The sequence below is a fragment of the Orbicella faveolata genome, unplaced genomic scaffold, assembly GCF_042242905.1.
Source record: "Orbicella faveolata isolate gen_17 unplaced genomic scaffold, um_ofav_v1 contig_46, whole genome shotgun sequence".
NCBI classification, from domain to species: domain Eukaryota; kingdom Metazoa; phylum Cnidaria; class Anthozoa; order Scleractinia; family Merulinidae; genus Orbicella; species Orbicella faveolata.
Window position 1 is genome coordinate 20,083,386 of NW_028301576.1, and position 19,858 is coordinate 20,103,243.

Genomic DNA, 19,858 nt, shown 5'->3' on the forward strand with positions numbered 1-19,858 from the left:
TTTCGCTGTTGGCAGGTTGCACAAGCAAACAAAATATAAGACTTGGTGTCTTATTTTAGATGACAAAATTTAACCTTACTTTAAAATGATTCTACATTTAAGTATTTATGGGTAATAAAACTGTTATGCTCTTCAAAGTATAAATAGTATTTTGAAATATCCGTGGTGACAGAAACAAGTTATAATTTTAAAGGAATTTCAGTTGAATTCGGGCGAGGCTTTCAGTCTTCAGTGCGTTAACTTACTAATGGGTTTAGATAAATAAGGCCACAAGCAAAACCATAATTTCTTATTAATAAGCATTTGGCGTTCTGTTTCTTTAACATCAATTTTGGCGAAAATCAAAATCATATTTAGATTCGAGCGATTACCAATTACAGCGCGATATGGAGCGAGAAACGAAATTACGATATAACCGATTGACAAAAAAGTGAAGATCCTTCAAATATAGTTTGCCGATCGACTTTGTAGAAGATATTAATGTTACTAACGAGATTAAGTTCTGAATCAGTAAACCGTGCCCTCTCCATAGAGAACATACAAGTACCAGTTATTTCTTGCATTTTAAATCAGATAGTTCAAAAGTTCTCTAAACTTTACTTAGCAAAACCAATTGTAAGGAATTTACAGTGCAGTTTATATCTTCGCCGCTCGTTATTTCGTTTTAAAATTATGGCGTTGTGTAAGGTTGAAGTTTTCACCAGTTAACCATTGTATCTGCTGCTTCAATGAGATCATTAGTTCATGTTACTGCAATGACGTCATGCACCCACTTGACACGTTAACTTGTTTTCTAAGGAAAGATACAAGAGATCATTCACTAGTCTTCTCTTGACGACCTCCAATTCATATAGAGATCAGCAATCCTTGTTTTGTCTCCCTCAGCACACAGGTAATCTTGATCTTGCAAATAATTTGTCTCCACAAAATTAGCTTTTCAAAACATTTTTTTTTAATTTAAGTCGTATTTTAATAGTTATTTGTTAAGTTAGCTTTGGAAATTATTCCATGAGCTAAGCAAGTCAGTTAAAGGATTTTGATTACGTCTTTAACTTAACAACCAAATACTTAGTTAATGTTTTCAGTCTGCGACCAATTTTTATACCTTCATTTCCATTTATTTTTTATTTCTATTTTTTTATTGTTCATACACTCTAGGTTAAAACTGACCTTAGCATCGTTCTTCTAATCGATGTGTTACCCAGCCATACCAGTTATTAATTAAAAAACGTGAAGAAATTATTTGTAGCGTAGACCACATTAACGAACTACTCAATTCGTCAATTTTTGTGGTCAAAAAATAGTTCCAGAAAATTATCGATCAAATTGTAAGATACCAAACCAATCATATGGAGATGGCTTGAACGTAAGGCTCAGTGAAAAGAAGAAGTTCTCTATTAATCTGAAATTAATATAGCGCTTCTACAAATAGATATTGTGTTTCGCAAGAAATAAGTGTCGAGTATCAACTTATTAATGATCATCGTGTCAAGCATCATTGTTGTTACGAGCCAAAAGAGCTTGTGTGTAAAAAGCTAAATTGTTGTGGGTCCAAACTGATTCAGTTTAGAGAACGTCGTTATAGAGCTAATAGATTTTGTCCTTTTCCCGTTGCTGCAACGTGAATTATTTTCCTGGCGTATTATGAGGAACTCTTCCTATGATATTAAAAACTAGGGATGTTATTAATGATCATTGTGTCAAGCATCATTGTTGTTACGAGCCAAATTATAAGCGTGTGTGTAGAAAGCTGCATTGCTGTGGGCCCAAACTGATTCGTTATACAGCTAATAGATTTTCCCTTCTTCTCGTCGCTGAACTGAGCATGAACTCTTTCAGTGACGATTTACGAAGAACTCTACCAATGATATTAAAAACTAGAAATAAAGAAGATGAGGTAAGAAATTTTTACAAAAGATTCGATTTTGGTAAGAGGTTTTCCCCATTGAGTATCAATTTACTTTAGCTGTTGGCAGGTTGAACAAGCAAACAAACTTCATATAAGAATTTGCGTCTTCAATTTTAGATGACAAAATTTAACCTTCATTTGAAATGATTCTACGTTAAAGTAATCATAGGTAATATAAATGTTTTTCTCTTCAAGGTATCAATAATAGTTTTGAAATATAGCGCGGTGAGAGGAACAAGTTATAATTTTTAAAAATTTGTATAGAATTCCAGCTAGGCTTTTAATCTTCAGTGTATTAACTTACTAATGGGTTTGGATAAATAAGGCCACAAGCAAAACCGTAATTTATTATTGATAAGCATTTGGCCTTCTGGTTCTTTAAAATAATTTTTGGCGGAAATCAAAATCATATTTAGATTTGTGTTATCACCAATTACAGTGCGATATGGAGCGACGTTATAACCGATTGACAAAAAAGTGAACATTTTTCAAATACATTTTGGCCGATAGATTTTGGAGAAGATATCAATGCCGACTATCAAGTTACTAACGGGTTTTAAGTTCTGAATCAGAAACCGTGTCTTCTCTATGAAGAACCCACAAGTACCAGTCATTTCTTACATTTTATTATTAAATCAGATAATTTAAACTTTCTCCATATTTTACGCAACGAAGCAAAATGTAAAGAATTTGCAGTAAAATTTATATCTTCACCGCTCGTTGTTTCGTTTCTAAATTATGGCGCGTTATGTAAGGTACTTTGAACAGCGGATCTCTCCAAACGTATATCGATTGTTTTCGGTGAAGATTTTAGTTCCGAGTAAACGAGTAAACTCTTTGTTAACCATTGTATCTGCTGCTTCAATGAGATGTCATGCACCTACTTTAAACGTTATCTTGTCCTTTTAGGAAAGATACAGCAGATCTTCCACTAGTCTTCTCTTGACAACTTCCAATTCATATAGAGATGAACAGTCCTTGTTTTCTCTCTCCCGACATAAAGGTTATCTTGCAAATTGTTTGTTTCTACAGAATTAGCTTTTCAAAATCTTTTTTTTTTTTTTTGAACCAATGGACCTTTTTCGATTGGGCGGTTTGTTTTCCCATTACAGACCACGTGATATTCTCCAGAGAATTGTTCTTTCATCCCTCTAAAAATTAAATATTATTCATATGCACACGATTATTTGAAAATTTGAAATCTGGAATTCTCAAGAATATCATCACGTGGTCTGAAATGGTGCAACAAGCCACCCAGTCGAAAATGATCTATTTCACACCTCACTTTGATAATTTAGCTTTGGGAACTATTCTATGTGCTAACAAAGTCAGTTAAGGGATTGTGATTCTGTCTTTAACTTAACGAAATACTCAGTTATTTGTTTTCGGTAGAGTAAATTGTTGTACATTCATTTCCACGGCACACTTTCATCTTCATAGTGATACATTCTCTGTTAAAATTGCCTTTTGCATCGCTTTTCTAATCGATAAAACAAATTCCTCAACTCTCGAGATTAGAAAATAGGTCAAGGAAATTATCGATCGAATTGTGAGACACCAGATGAATTATATGTTGACGGCTTGAACGTAAGGGGGAATAAATTTTTCTAATATGGCATAAATAAAACCATAGAGTTTATGTTAGCAGGCCTAGATATGTTTTGGGCCCGACTCAGAGCTCCTTTTAGCCCGAACCTAGCGGTTCGGGCTAAAAGGAGCTCTGAGAAGGGCCCAAAACATATTTATGCCCAAGAACCAGGAGCCATAATCGGGGACGGAGACCGTAAGTCTTGGGATCCACGCGCACCTATGATATGGGATAATTTTTCTATTTTTAAAACAAATTGCGCCATCCTGACGTCATATATCCGCACGGATCCACGCACATGTCGGGGGCTCTCGCGTGGATGTTGTCACGTTGCATGATCAAATGATGAGAGTTGCGAGATTCTCTTGCAGATGGCAGGGAATAAGGCAGGAAATAAGAACCGGGGTTCTTATATGTAGTTTTACGCTCTGAGCTAATGGAAAAGGTGAGTTTTCAGGGTCGAAAACAAGAATTTTGCGCTATGAATGAATATCTGCTCGCGCTACTTGTACGAGTAAGATTTTGCGTTTGTTCTGTAAAGAAAAGTTATGTAAGAAAACTTTACACTGGTATCAAGATAATTTGTGAATTTTCCAAACAATGCTTAGTCATAAACAAACCCTGATAATTTCTTATTGTTTCTGTTTGTTTGGCGAGTTTGAAAAAGTTTTTGAAAGGAAAGTCTGACGCGTACATTAAGTAGCTCATTTGCATAGTGCAGCGCGAGCACTTTCAAATCCGAGTCGGTGTTTTCAATTGTCAACAAATCTTGACAAAGATTTCTTTCGTTTTCTTTTGTGCTGAGATGCTGGAACAATTTTCACCAACGCCAAAAGGCTACTAACATCATGTGTGTTCTTTAACATGCTGAAATTTTACACTGCGAAAATAACATAGGCAAGGAGTTTTGATAACGCGACCAACGAAATCGAAATCGTTATTCGAGTTGATTAAAGAAATCGTCATCGTAACTTTGCTGATTATTTCCGCTGTATTCACATATTTTCAGCTAAGCTTTTAATTTGTTCTCAAACATTTATCAACCTTAAACATATTTAAAAACTAGACTGATATTATATGAGTTCGATCTACGTTTTCACACGAAAGTGCGGGAGTCCAATTTGTCATGTTTTACTGTCTGTACAAAACACGCATCGGCGGGCGCTCTTATTCATCAACAACCGACAATTTATTGGATTTTTCACGAACAAAACTGAGCAGCGTCTACAGACATAAACTTTTTTAACCGCGCGGCCATGGGCCGAGCGCGGTTCTAGGTTTACCCGTGGTTTATTAACCGCGCGGCCATGGGCTGAGCGCGGTTCATGGTTTACCCGTGGTTTATTATTATTAACCGCGCGGCCATGGGCCGAGCGCGGTTCTAGGTTTACCCGTGGTTTATTATTTTTTTTTTGTCGGTGACCAGACGCAGACCTCCGCTCGGCCAAACTTTGAGTCACGCAACGTGTGATGTATTTCCGCCAGAAGCTGTTAAAACATAAATACACGGACAATTTTACGGATATTGTTTTCTTTTTTGTGGGTAAAATATATTTTCTTTTCGTTTTATCAAAGCGTTGGATTTAAAGGGAATAATAAATACGTTGAAAAAAGGTATTACGTCAGCCATGGAATGCGCTGAGTTGCAGCTTTCACTTTCGCTCGTACGATCGTGTTTACTTTGCAAGTTTATTTCGGCAGAAGCGACGGTCATTAATTTATTTGTAATTTTGTGAGTATTTCTTGTGGTTTTACGCAAATGAAGTAAATCCTTTGACTGTTTCATCGCAGCGAGTTCATAGATCGGAAGGAAAATTAAATATTTGCAAGCCAAGCAACGAACTTGTCAGAACGTGCAAGGATTACGTCATTGGTAGGGAAATAACCACCGTACTAAAGATAGCCGTGGATAACGCAATTCTTGAATTATGTGACTTGTGTGACTTCTTTGCTAGCCCTTTACTCAAGGGAAAAAACAATTTAATTTAATCGTGATTTTTAAGAAAGAAAGCTGTTGTTAATAGTGTTCGTATCGTCATGCCCATACATATCCCGAAGAAAGTTCCAGATTAAGACTATTACGTCATCGGAGATTTCACACCGGTTACGACTGATGGTGCAATAATACAGTTTGTGTTGATCAAGTAATGTGGTGTCTACAATAATCAATGAATCATCAAGGATTGCTTTGGAATGTACACTGCGTTGCGACTGTAGTGCTAAGAAAACAGTTAAATTTTAAAAGCGCGGTTATAAGATCTAACAGATCTTGTTTTTTTTTGTCGGTGACCAGACGCAGACCTCCGCTCGGCCAAACTTTGAGTCACGCAACGTGTGATGTTTTTCCGCCAGAAGCTGTTAAAACATAAATACACAGACAATTTTACGGATATTGTTTTCTTTTTTGTGGGTAAAATATATTTTCTCTTCGTTTTATCAAAGCGTTGGATTTAAAGGGAATAATAAATACGTTGAAAAAAGGTATTACGTCAGCCATGGAATGCGCTGACGTTGCAGCTTTCACTTTCGCTACGTGACAAATGAGATCGTGTTTACTTTGCAAGTTTATTTCGGCAGAAGCGACAGTCATTAATTTATTTGTAATTTTGTGAGTATTTCTTGTGGTTTTAGGCAAATGAAGTAAATTCTTTGACTGTTTCATCGCAGCGAGTTCATAGATCGGAAGGAAAATTAAATATTTGCAAGGCAAGCAAAGAACTTGTCAGAACGTGCAAGGATTATGTCATTGGTAGAGAAATAACCACCGTACTAAAGATAGCCGTGGATAACGCAATTCTTCAATTATGTGACTTGTGTGACTTCTTTGCTAGCCCTTTACTCAAGGGAAAAAACAATTTAATTTAATCGTGACTTTTAAGAAAGAAAGCTGTTGTTAATAGTGTTCGTATCTTCATGCCCATACATATCCCGAAGAAAGTTCCAGATTAAGACTATTACGTCATCGGAGAATTCACACCGGTTAGGACCGATGGTGCAATAATACAGTTTGCGTTGATCAAGTGCTGTGATGTCTACAGTAATCAATGAATCATCAAGGATTGCTTTGGAACGTGCACTGCGTTGCGACTGTAGTGCTAAGAAAACAGTTAAATTTTAAAAGCGCGGTTATAAGATCTAACAGATCTTCTTGTTTTTTTTTTTTGTCGGTGACCAGACGCAGACCTCCGCTCGGCCAAATTCCGAGTCACGTAGCAAAAGTCAAAGCTGCAACGTCAGCGCATTCCATGGCTGACGTAATACCTCTTTTTAGCGTATTTATTATTCCCTTTGTTTCCTTTGTTGTGGGTAAAATATATTTTCTTTTGGTTTTATCGAAGCGTTGGATTCAAAGGGAATAATAAATACGCTAAAAAGAGGTATTACGTCAGCCATGGAATGCGCTGACGTTGCAGCTTTGACTTTTGCTACGTGACAAATAAGATCGTGTTTACTTTGCAAGTTTATTTCGGCAGAAGCGACGTTCATCGATTTATTTGCAAGTTTGCGAGTATTTCTTGTGGTTTTAGGCAAATGAAGTAAATTCTTTCACTGTTTCATCGCAGCGAGTTCGGTGATCAGAAGGAAAATTAAATATTTGCAAGCCAAGCAAAGAACGTTTCAGAACGTGCAAGGATTACGTCATTGGTAGGGAAATAACCACCGTACTAAAGATAGCCGTGGATAACGCAATTCTTGAATTATGTGGCTGGTGTGATCGGATCGGAAGGAAAATTGAATATTTGCAAGCCAAGCAAAGAACTTGTCAGAACGTGCAAAGATTACGTCATTGATAGGGAAATAACCACCGTAGTAAAGATAGCCGTAGATAACGCAATTCTTGAATTATGTGACTCGTGTGACTTCTTTGCTAACCCTTAACTCAAGGGAAAAAAACAATTAAATTTAATCGTGACTTTAAAGAAAGAAAGCGGTTTGTAATAGTGTTCGTATCTTCATGACCATACATATCCCGAAGAAAGTTCCAGATTAAGACTATTACGTCATCGGAGATGTCACAACGGCTACGACTGATGGTGCGATAATAGAGTTTGTGTTGATTAAGTGCTGTGATGTCTACAGTAATCAATGAATCATCAAAGATTGCTTTGGAATATGCACTGCGTTGCGACTGTAGTACTAAGAAAACAGTTAAATTTTAAAAGCGCGGTTATAAGATCTAACAGATCTTCTTGTTTTTTTTTTTGTCGGTGACCAGACCAAGGCTCCCTCTCGACCAAATTCTGAGTCACGCAACGTGTGATGGTTTTTCGCCAGAAGCTGTTAAAACATTAATACACGGACAATTTTACGGATATTGTTTTCTTTGTTGTGGGTAAAATATATTTTCTTTTGGTTTTATCCAAGCGTTGGATTCAAAGGGAATAATAAATACGCTGAAAAAAGGTATTACGTCAGCCATGGAATGCGCTGACGTTGCAGCTTTCACTTTCGCTACGTGACAAATAAGATCGTGTTTACTTTGCAAGTTTATTTCGCCAGAAGCGACTGTCATTAATTTATTTGCAAGTTTGCGAGTATTTCTTGTACTTTTAAGCAAATGAAGTAAATTCTTTGGCTGTTTTATGGCAGCGAGTTCATAGATTGGAAGGAAAATTAAATATTTGCAAACCAAGCAAAGAACTTGTCAGAACGTGCAAGGATTACGTCATTGGTAGGGAAATAACCACCGTACTAAAGATAGCCGTGGATAACGCAATTCTTGAATTATGTGACTCGTGTGACTTCTTTACTAGCCCTTTACTCAAGGTAAAAAACAATTAAATTTAATCGTGACTTTTAAGAAAGAAAGCCGTTGTTAATAGTGTTTGTGTCTTCATGCCCATACATATCCCGATGAAAATTCCAGATTAAGACGATTAGGTCATCGGAGATTTCACAACGACTACGACTGGTGGTGCAATGATACAGTTTGTGCTGATCAAGTGATGTGTCTACAGTAATCAATGAATCATCAAAGACTGCTTTGGAATCTGCCCTGCATTGCGACTGTAGAGCTAAGAAAACAGTTAAATTTTGAAAGCGCGGTTATAGGATCTTAAAGATCTTCTTGTTGTCACTGATTGGGCCTTGATAAAACAAGCGTTGCTTACAATTCAGGGGAAACTCAAACTTGCAATTACTATTTTTTTTTTTTTTTTTTTCGGTCGAGACAGACTCTCAGGCTGGCGATATCCTCGCAAGCGTGTGGTAAGAGGAGGGAAACTTTGAAGCCCTGAAACGCTGCTATATCCAAATATATCCACCTAGTGTTTTGCTGTGTTATGGAAAAGCTGTTAATCATCAACATATGTGAAACTTAGTGTGGAGTAATGTGGAGCTCTTGTAAAAGAAGTGAGCGTTACACGACTTGGTCAGTAATAGCGATTGGTCTGGGAATATCCGAGAATATTCCCCAATTTTCAAAACTGCGCGCGTTGCGAAAAAGATTTGAAGAAAAATAAACACAATAGCCTCCATTTGCGGAGAAAATATGCACGGATATTTGTCCTGCTCGGATATTTTAACTACTGACAAAATGTAACACTTTTAGAAATACGACAACCGCGGAACTCTTTTACTTTTAAAAGTAATTTAGCACCGGTAAATTACCTAAAACGGCAGTTATTACTAAAACTTAATACCACAACACTTTCGGGAGTAAAAAGAACAATCTGTTATTTTAAGGTGGGCGTTTTGCTCTATGAGAAACGACAAGAACAATACTTAAGTCAATAGATAGTTTTCCGGCGAAATAGCTGCTTTTGGCTTTTTCAAAATGTTTTGAAAATAACCAACATGTTAAGTACGATCGCTGTAATTGCAATAAGAAAAATTTCAATAAAGGAAAGTGATTCCCAAAATAACTTATGATAAGGTGAAAGGTAATATCCCCGGGGGTGGGGGGAGGGGGTACTTTGGGAATTTCTGGGTGGGGATGTGCCGCTGGGACCCTGGAACCCTTAACCTATACCAGAGCTAGTTCAGCTAAATTTTGCTACCCTATATAGAGTAAACTCTCCAAATCCCCCCATCTATCGACACAAGTACTATTGAGGCTGATTTGCGTAAATTTAAACTTGCCGATTTGATTTTTTTTATATTTTTGAGTGGCAATTCCTGGTTTCCTTTGTCTAGATAAAATCTTCAACCAACTAGTCAGTTTTGGGAAAAATGATACCCTATTCTAGACCCAAACGCTCTGATTTATATACCCTATCCTAGAGCAAACTGCTTGAAAACCATACCCTTCACAGCGGCACATATCTACATAGCCCATATATGGCAGTGCCCCCCCCCCCCCCCGTAACATCCAAGGTTTGAGCGAATATTCAAAGCTAAATCTGATAATGCAAACGACGAAATTATACTTCGAATGTTATTCTCATAAAAACGACCAGAGAAGCGACCTCTATGGAAGGTTCGAGGCAAGAATGAACACAATCGTCATGCGGAAAATGGCAAAATATGAATAGACAAGGAAAAGTAATAATGCTTAAATACGATTGTTCCTTATGCTTACGGTGACTTTGGTAGCGAGCTGTGCGATCGATCTGTAATAATGATATTAAAAGACTAGAAATAAAGAACATGGAAAAAGGTGTTTTCAAAAGATTCCAATGGGGAAAAAGTTTTCAGCTTCAAGTGTCAACTTACCATATTGCTGTTAGCAGGTTGCAGAAGCAAGTCAGTGTTACACAAAATTCGCGTTTTAACCTCATTACAAATGATTACGGCTAATCCCTGTTAGAGTCTTCATAGTATCAATTGATATCTTGAAACATGGCGCGGTGAGAATTGAAATCGGGAGAGGCTTTTAGTCTTCAATGTATTTACTTACTACTGAGTTTATATCTAAATAAGACCACAAGAAAAGACAGTGATTTCTTGTTAATAGGCTTTTGGCCTTCTGGTTTCTTTAAAATCATTTTACTGAACAAAAAATAGATTTATATTTGTTCTGTTACTTGGACTAGATTACCAATTAAAGTGCGATATTGAGCGAGGAACCTAATTACGTTAAAACCTATTGACATAAAAATGACGATTCCGCGAACATAGTAATAGATGTCCAACAGTAGCAATTAAATAATGAAAGAAAGAAAGATGCGAATGCAGCCATAACACTACTGGAGAAATGACCAGAAAAAATTTCAGGCTCTGAACGGGATTCGAACCCACGACCTTTGCCTTACTGGTGCAATGTTCTACAAACTGAGCTTATCAAAGCTACATAGGAGCGGTCGTGTGTGGGTTTGGCCCTTTATGTTCAGTGGACGTAATACTCGGCTCAAGTATATGAATTCCATGGTAACAGTCCAACAGTAGCAATTGATTAATGAAAGAATGAAAGATGCGTATGCAGCCATAACACTACTGGAAACATATTTTGCCGGTCGATTTTGGAGAAGATATTAAAAGTTACTAATGGGCTCTTAGTTCTGAATCAGTAACCCTTGGCTTCCCGGCTATAAAGAACCCACAAGTACCAGCTATTTCTTGCATTTCAAATTAGATAGTTTGAACTTCCTTCAAACGTTATTTAGCGAAACAAAACGTAAAGAACTTATCGTGCAGTTTATATCTTCACCGCTCGTTATTTCTTATCACGTTATGGCGTGTTCCGTAAGGTTAAATTTTTCACCTACTGACACTTTAAGCAGCGGGTCTCTCAAAACGCATTTCGATTGTTGCTGGTGCAGATTTTAGTACCGAATATCAACTTAGGAACCTCCTAATAGGTCTTAGATCCGTCTTTAGACTCTTCAGTAATTATAAATGGATATTTCTACGAATGAAATCGAAAAAGTTGCCATATGCAACATTTGCAATATTTCATTCCCGGAAGACTTTCTCAATAAAACCTGATAATTCTTCTTCACAGAGTATCAAACCGTCGTTATCATGGCTCGGACAAGTTTGGTTGCTGCAGTGCTACATTTGGCCTTGATTGCTAACTACATGGGTATGTGTACAGTTACATGCCTGATATCTTTAAAAAATAACATGATAAAGGGAACAGGAATAACGAGTTCTATAACTGACTTGAAAGCATTTCATCTACCATAAGAGTAAGGCATATGGGTCCATTGACACACAGTAAGCTGACAAAATATGTTAGATTCTACCAAAAAAACACGATAAATGTTAAAATTTTCATTTCGTAAACGGTTTTCCACTTTAAAATCATTTTTTTCAAATGACCAAATTTGACTGAATTTAGACAAATTGCCTTTGAGTGTAACTCTTCAAACTGTTTTTGTCTGATAGCTCACAGTTGAGAGTTTTCAGTTACGAAGAAAAACGAAAATTGAACATTTTTTCACTCTGGAGGTACATTGTAACCTTTACTGGTCAGCTTCAGCACTAGATTTGTTCAGCTTTGATGTGGGACGACAGCGCCGGGTTTTGAAGTTTGTTATGTTACCGCAAGAGAGGAACGCAGGAGAGTTTTAAATCCCCCATATAGTCTCCATTCAAGGGATATTCCCTCTCAAGTTATTTTTAGACATGTTTCCCAGTTCTTTCGCGAGTTATGTTTCTATGTGCGTAGCATAGATGTTTTTGTGCACGATGAAATAGCTGTTACTGCAATTATAAGCGGTTTGACATTCAAACAAGGCGAAAGGGTCCATTTTTCTTTGTCTTGACCCTTTCGCTTCGTTCACATGCCTTTTCAAACAGATTCAACTGCAATTACAGCTATTATTTTAAAGGTATTACTTTAGAAACAGCTGTAATTACAGTTGAGCCTGCGGTCCAATATTCTTCTGCTTGAAAGGCATACAAACGAGGCGAAAGGGTCAATACAAAGCAGAATTGACCCCTTCACCTCGTTTGTATGTCAAACAGCTGCAAACTGTAATAACGGTTATTAAGGGGACTTTTAAGCCCCGGCCAAACGATCGCAACATCTCAACACAACATATCGCAACATTGTTGGCCCAACATTTGCAAGCTCCGGCCAAACGATCGCAACATTTGAACGTAACATATCACAACCTTGTTGGGCGCAACATGTTGCGCGCGTTTGGTCACCCTGTTGCGACGTGTTGCGACATCTTGGGAATTGAAAATTGAACAAGTGCACATGCCTGGGCGCAACATTGTTGCACGAACCTAGCCAAACGACTACAACATCATGCAACATCCACAAATGTTGCATGAAAATTTGACCAGTTTTAAATTTGAGCCAACAACACCCAGCATGTCGCAACACTTCGCAACACGTCCCTACAGGGTGACCAAACGCGCTCAACATGTAGCGCCCAACAACATTGCGATATGTGTTGCGCTGAAATGTTGCGAAATGTTGCGCTGAAATGTTGCGATCATTTTTGCAAGCTCCGGCCAAACGATCGCAACATTTCGACGCAACATATCACAACATTGTTGGGCGCAACATGTTGCGTGCGTTTCGCCACCCTGTTGCGACGTGTTGCGACATGTTGGGTATTGAAAATCGAACTAGTGTGCATGCCCGGGCGCAACATTGTTGCACGAACCTGGCCAAACAAGTACAACATCATGGAGCATCTACAAATGTGGCATGAAAAATTTAACCAGTTTTAAATTTGAGCCAACAACACCCAACATGTCGCAACACGTCGCAACAGGGTGGCCAAATGCGCGCAACAGGTTGCGCCCAACAATGTTGCGATATGTTGCGCTAAAATATTGCGATCGTTTGGCCGGGGCTTTACATCGCGTATCAATACTGGACACGGTTTTCGGGTCATTAGCACGCGCTCACCAGTGCGTGTACATACACAACATCCAAAAAATGATCGCTAAGCCCGACAGAGAAATAAAAGCTCGTTTTCCCTCAAACGAGCACGGTGACCTTTAGTTTTTATTGCATAATCTTAGTTTGTATATTATCCTCTTTAAATTAAACTATGAAAAAAATGTTTGAAAAGAAATATGAGGTATAGCCAAAATCGTACACAAAACCAGTACTCGATGATGTAAACTATGACTTTGAAAACAACGACTCGAGAAACATTTGAAGTCGATACCGACGTCGTGTATGAATTTTCTGTAAAATATGTATTACATTAATCCGTTTGCTGGATCCTCTCTACCCTTCAAGTTTTTATTTTCAAGTATAAAACACTTCGCTTCCAGTGACCGCAAAATGAAATGTGAACCGATGAAATAACGCGCGTGTTAGGCGTAAATGGGGTCAGATTGGTCTATCATATCTCTTTTTGATTGCTTTTATGGTGGGTGACCTATCCTTTTTATTGTATTTTTCGAAGCAGTACTTGATAGGGAACATTTAGAGAAAGTTTCAAAAACATAGGCACGCAAGGCGTGCAAGAGTTATTTTTTGGGTGAAGTGTCGGAGATAGGAGCATTCATGGAGCTGTTTACAGTAATGATTTGGTTAATTTGACAAGCTTTTTCGGTTGCGATGTACAGCGAGAAAGAAACTGGGAATTTATGATGTACATGCGATGTTACATCGGTCATGGTAAGATAGCTAAATAGTAAGCCATAAAGTGTTTCACTGAACAAACTACAGTAATCTGACACGTCTCCAGATTAATGTAGATACCATCTTATTTTCTAAGAGGCAAGTTGATTCGTTCTTTGATACAACCTGCACTGTGATCGGTGTGACACGCGCACATGCATAACTCCCTCACTCACCGATCACATAACCCTTCCAACCCCCAAGAAGAATTTTTGCTCAAAAATACTCGAGTTAATTAAGAGACTTTTTCGCTTTTAATACGAGTCTTAAGTTTACCCTTTTTACACAACAAAACACAACTTCACCGAAAATAGAAAGAAAGAGAAAAAAACCTCTCTGACGCGTTGAAAATCTAATTTAATTAAATTGCACTTTAACTTGGTGCCACGCAGTCTTCAAAGAACATTTGAATAGGTTTCATACTTTTTTGCCTTTAAAAATATCGGACTGAAATGAATGTCATCAAATAAAACTATTAAACTGCTACTGCAGAGACGTAAAAACCGTCCAGAAATGAAAGCTTCTTTTTTGTTTAATATCCTGGAAACAATAGCCGATAACTTGTCAGCTCTAATTGAATTTACTCCCATATAAAAAAAAAAGTGTTAAGTTACCGTTTGTTACTAAAGATAGCAAACATCTCGTGGGAAAGAGTGGTGACGATTCCTCGGCTCTAATTGAATTCACTCCCTTGTGAAAAACAAGAGTGTCAAATTACACTTTGTAACTAAAAAATAAAAATATCTCGCTATATTTGCATGCAACAAGAACAAAACAATCGTTACCCGCACCTACTATCGTAAACGTTAGAACTGTTTCAAATCTAAATAGTGTAGTCTCCTCTAAAACATGTCCTAAGAACTTGAAGCAACGATTCGGGACCTCTAATTGAATTTATACTCCTTGTGAAAAACAAAAGTATCAAGTTACCTTTGTAACTAAAAATGATTATATCTCGTTTTATTTGCATACTACTAACTCACGAACTGTTTCAAACCTCGAGGCTCATCTCGTTCATAACTAAAATCCTCAGCCTAACCCACAGAAAATGTCGAAGTAAACCCAATATATGAATACTTCTTCCTCTTTTATAGAAGAATACATATGGCCGTTCTGAACTCTATCGGGATCAAATCTTCTCACATACATTTACCTTTACAACAAGAAATTTGATTGGCTGTATATAGTAGATCCAATCTGATTGGTGTGACATACATACATCTCTCACTCACTCACTCACTCACTCACTCACTCACTCACTCACTCACTCACTCACTCACTCACTCATCCATTGACCCGTCCATAACATACCCGACGCGCCGACTATGAGGTATTTTTTTACAAAAAAATAACTTAAAAATTACTCGACAATCTTTATTTCTGAGGAATCACCTTAAGCTTATATTGGGGATCAACCTCCTTCTTGGTGCCTATCCAGGGAGCGAGGCCAAAAACCACACCCTCCATGGCAAAAATTAAAGGACATATTAGGCAGTTAGTGAAAACAGGAGGTTTCTCTGCAGAAACTGCATTGAGCAGATACAAGCATCATCGCGTTTATAGTTAAAAGAGATGAAAATGTTTAAAATTTCGATCATAGCAACTACACGTAGTAAAAACATCTCCAAACTTACCTTACACCTTTAAATGCTGGAAATTGGAGAAAGGCACAGGTGTCCTTTTAAGTGTTCTTTTTTTATTTTATCAACATTACATAAGGGTGGGGAGGGGCAAATTGTGTGAAAATTGAAATGTTTCAACGTCATGACGAGGCTGGTATATAGTTTCGCAGTTTGGTCATTAAGACCGGAAGTGCATGGCATTGTAGTTTTACGTTTGACCGTGGCATCCACGAAGGTAGCGTCCTCGCTTGCTCAATTTATTTAAGGTAAAGTCTATGCAAATTTGATTCCAATTCAACCGTAAAGACTGCAGGAAAAATGTTACTGAAGCAATTGACGTATTCCTTTGTAGATTGTTCGACAAGTATGCTGGGACAGAAAGAAAGCCAGAAAGAGCAATATAACTGCAATGGCGCGAAATATGAGAACGACAATCTCGAAGATTTTGTAAAATACTGTGCTCCAGAACCCTGGCAAAATTTTTTTTGGAACGATAAAGTTATGCAAGCTATCAAATCAGCAAATATAATAAGACAAGCAAATCAAGAGATTGAAGGAACATTCATAAAGTATCACATCGAGCCACCAATGCAACTCATGTTTGAGGCCTTCAATAGGGTCCGTCCGGAGAACGTCAAAGTGGTTATTTTGGGTCAGGATCCGACTCCACAAGAGGGCAAAGCTACAGGCAGGGCATTTAGTGTTGAAAATCCGCGCACCGTTGGATCAGCAATGAACGTCTTGCTAGAGGTCGCCTTAGAGGGGTGGAGCGTAAATCTGAATAACGGCGATCTAAGTAACTGGGAGAATCAAGGTGTTCTGCTCCTGAATTCGGCACTGACGATTGGACTAATTACATATCAAGATCCAAAGGGAAAAATTAAAACACAACAGGTATCTCATTTAGGTTATTGGTGTCCATTTACAAAATTGCTCATAGAATACATTAGCGACCACCTTCCCGAACCAACTGTTTGGATTCTCTGGGGAAAAGTTGCCCAAGATTTCACTGTTCGCAGAAAGTTTGACTCATTCATTGAATGTTTTAATCCCAGTCGGGCCAGTAAGACTGACATAACACTCGTACCAAGCATTATCAGTAGACCCAAGAACTACGTCCTCATGGGAGGCCACCCCTCAGCCTTGGGTGGTGCTGGCGGAATGAATACATTCTTTGCTGGCAATTACTTTTATTGCGCCAACGAATTTCTTTCTAAAAAGAGGCTTGGCGTCATCATAGATTGGGGATTGGTCACTGGTAAAAGTAAGCAATATGAAGTAGGTAGCATTTTAAATCCATGTCCACAATTTCATTAATCATCAGGGCTATAGAATCTGATGTCGTAACTTCCATGGGTTTACATTCAATCCTTGAGTGACATGCATGACTGGTGATTTATGAAGACGTGTTTAATGAAAAGACATAATACTTATTTGCCTCATGCGAAGCATCCAGTTGAGCAGTATAATCATACTTTATTAATTTATTCGTTTGATGATTGACTATTTCAAGGTATTAGCTGGAATACCTTCTTGCTTTGTGCTAAAGATAGTCTTATCTTTTCCGTGTAGCGTTTTCATTATACCTTAAATCGACAAAGCTTTCAAAAACTTAAAAATTACACATTACTTAAAATACTTACATACTTAGGTACTTACTTTCTCAGCAATTAGGATACAGGTTAGGCCTAAACGCTATTACAAAGCATTTATGGGCCCGCTGCACGTTATTGCTAATAATAAGCAAAGACTTGTGGTTTTAATAACAGTCACACGAGAAAATATTACACATTCACGATTTTTACCGACCTAACTAAGTGTAGTGTAGATGTAGATACCAGAAGAAAAGGCGGTATATATATTCGAGCTGTACGAATTATCTAATTATTTAATTTTATTTATTTAATATCTTGTTTCTGTATTTATTTATTTATTTATTTATTTGATTAATTATTTATTTAGTGGCTCTCGATATCGTCTTGGTTATGCTGAAATGCACCAAAACTGCACCACAGTGTCCAGTGAAGTTCCCTTTGATGACATGAGACACCCTGAAACTTAAGACTTGCTTTGTTCAGTACACTTTGATCTCACTACTTCAACATCGGTTACTTCTAATGTGCCCATTGGATGTGATGATATAAACCTTACAATTATAGAAAAGAATATTGTTTACATTCTTAGTTTGTTTTGCAGCTTATGCATTAAATATATGATTGGATTTTTGAAAGGTGGTTAATGTCGATTTGACCCTTTTCACCGCAACTAAATCTAGATTCCTTTTTTTTTTCTTAACTAAACCTTTCTCAAAACTAGACCATATAAAAATTCAGAGGAATGTCAACTCCTTTTTTACTCAGCGCTCTCTTGGCTTCCTTTTTGCACTTTTCTCATTCCTCTTTTGGGACTTCTTTCTATCTTTTTATCTCCAGCTTCTCTCGCTGCGGTCCGGAATCCTAAATCCTTGATTATGATTAGCTAATCGCGCACGATAAAGTACGGACCGCTCCGCACTTTTCAACTCAGCAACTTTTCAAGCGTTTTATTACACCGTAAAACAACATAAAATGTGAACATTCAACACATAAAGTAAGGTAAGGTAAGTAAAGTTAAGACTATTTATATTGCAAAAATGGATCAGATAGAGCTATAGGAACTGTCTGTTATTACCCTATGTGCAGCAATACTCAAACAAATACATCGCTACAAATTCTGCAAACCGATTTTAGTGCCTAATTCAATGCACGCGCACATCATATTTGAACTGCTTTCAAAGCAATTCCGTAGAGAAAAAAAATGAACACTTATCTACCGGCAGTTTTTCCTTACGCGGACCTCCCGGCCGGCAAATAACGTATATTCATGAGTAATGTTGCATTTGTTAGCTTCGACATTTAAACACCTCGCCCTTTCAGGGTGCGTGAATATTAAAACTGATGAACTTTACACATAAGAGAATGTCTGGTTATCCATCTATCGATCTCAGTAAAATTTCTTATGAATAACAACTGCGGTTAAGGCTGACATCAGCTTTGAACCGGAAAGTTGTTCCATAGTCAATTATGTGTGTTAATTAAGCTCTATAAACGTGCACGCCGAGGCATTTTTTTTTTTCAGGAAACAGAACTGACAAGTGTGAACATCGTAGGCGTACGAGCTGGAGGAGGCGGGGCTGCTGCAGCCTTCCCCCCCCCCCCCCCCCCAGCTACGGAAATTACGTGATTTTTCGGGCAAAACGCTCATGATTCGGGCAACGACACTTCAGAGAAAACATTACAAAATAATGCTACTTGCGTGATTTCCAGAACTCGTAAATAAAGTTTCTAGTTGGTTACTTTTTTTTCAGAATTTTTTCTTTCAAGACGTTTTAGATTTTACTTGATTGAGACTGTTGAAAGAATATGATTGATTGATTGATTGATTGATTATGTAAGCTTTGAATATAACTATTTTTGAAATTATAACAGTGTCATTACATATGGGAATTGTAAACATTTTTGTTTTTCATGCAATTAGAGTGCGTTTGCATCCCAATTTTAACACGCTCGCACTCGGACATTGCATAAATTTTTCGGGCAAGAAAGTCACCGCCCCCTCCCCCCCAAGTCCGAAGGTGCCCGTACGCCTATGGTGAACATTATTTTAAGTTCATTCTGATTCGTTCATCCAGCATTACTTATATCGTAACTATCAAACAACAAAAATAACCACTATATCAATGGTATATTTTACCTAAGAATGAATAAATATTCGTCTGTCAAGATATCAGCTTTTTCCAATGCATTTATATATCCATGTACCCTAAAATAAATACAGTATGTACTGTTAAGTAACAGTTATCATATACTATTAAGTTATCAATAAGGTTGCCATGTATTACTTTCAGCCAAACAGGTACTAAATGGCTAATAAAGTTCTCGTTCGAACTCATCTGTTTTGCCTCTTTAATGTTCAAGCGCAAGAGGTGCCTAAATTTCTGACCGGTGTCCGGAGAGGTCATCATCACTGTCATCATAAATTTGAAAAAAGTTCGCACCTCTCTAATCGTCAGCACTTAAAGCCGCTTTTAATTCTTTGATTGTCGGTCTTTCTTCAGGCGATGTTACTAAAGCGTTCTTCACAGCAACAACGTTTCGAAAATGTAGAAGTCTATACACAGATTTGATCAGGAAAGACAGTGCATAGATATCACTTTTAATAGATGGTTTTCCCGTACCATCAACAAGTTCTGGCGCAATGTAATTGTCCTTGTACTGGCCCCT

The 19,858-nt window shown here is 37.6% G+C and overlaps 1 protein-coding gene across 1 annotated transcript; it reads left to right on the forward strand.

Moving 5' to 3' along the window:
* Positions 1-821: 821 nt before the first annotated feature.
* On the forward strand, positions 822-19,526 carry LOC110046550 (uncharacterized). The gene is made up of 3 exons (XM_089278777.1): positions 822-892; positions 11,380-11,460; positions 15,949-19,526. Exons 2-3 carry the CDS (start codon positions 11,400-11,402, stop codon positions 16,911-16,913), a joined length of 1,026 nt encoding a protein of 341 aa, XP_089134903.1. The 5' UTR covers positions 822-892; positions 11,380-11,399; the 3' UTR covers positions 16,914-19,526.
* The last annotated feature ends 332 nt before the right edge of the window (positions 19,527-19,858 follow it).

What these genes read in the sequence shown, in the direction of transcription:
- LOC110046550 (XM_089278777.1), top strand. Translation starts at nt 11,400, where the DNA reads ATGGCTCGGACAAGTTTGGTTGCTGCAGTGCTACATTTGGCCTTGATT. An exon ending in CTTGATTGCTAACTACATGG is followed by an intron (nt 11,461 to 15,948) that starts GTATGTGTACAG and finishes ATTCCTTTGTAG; the next exon opens with ATTGTTCGACAAGTATGCTG.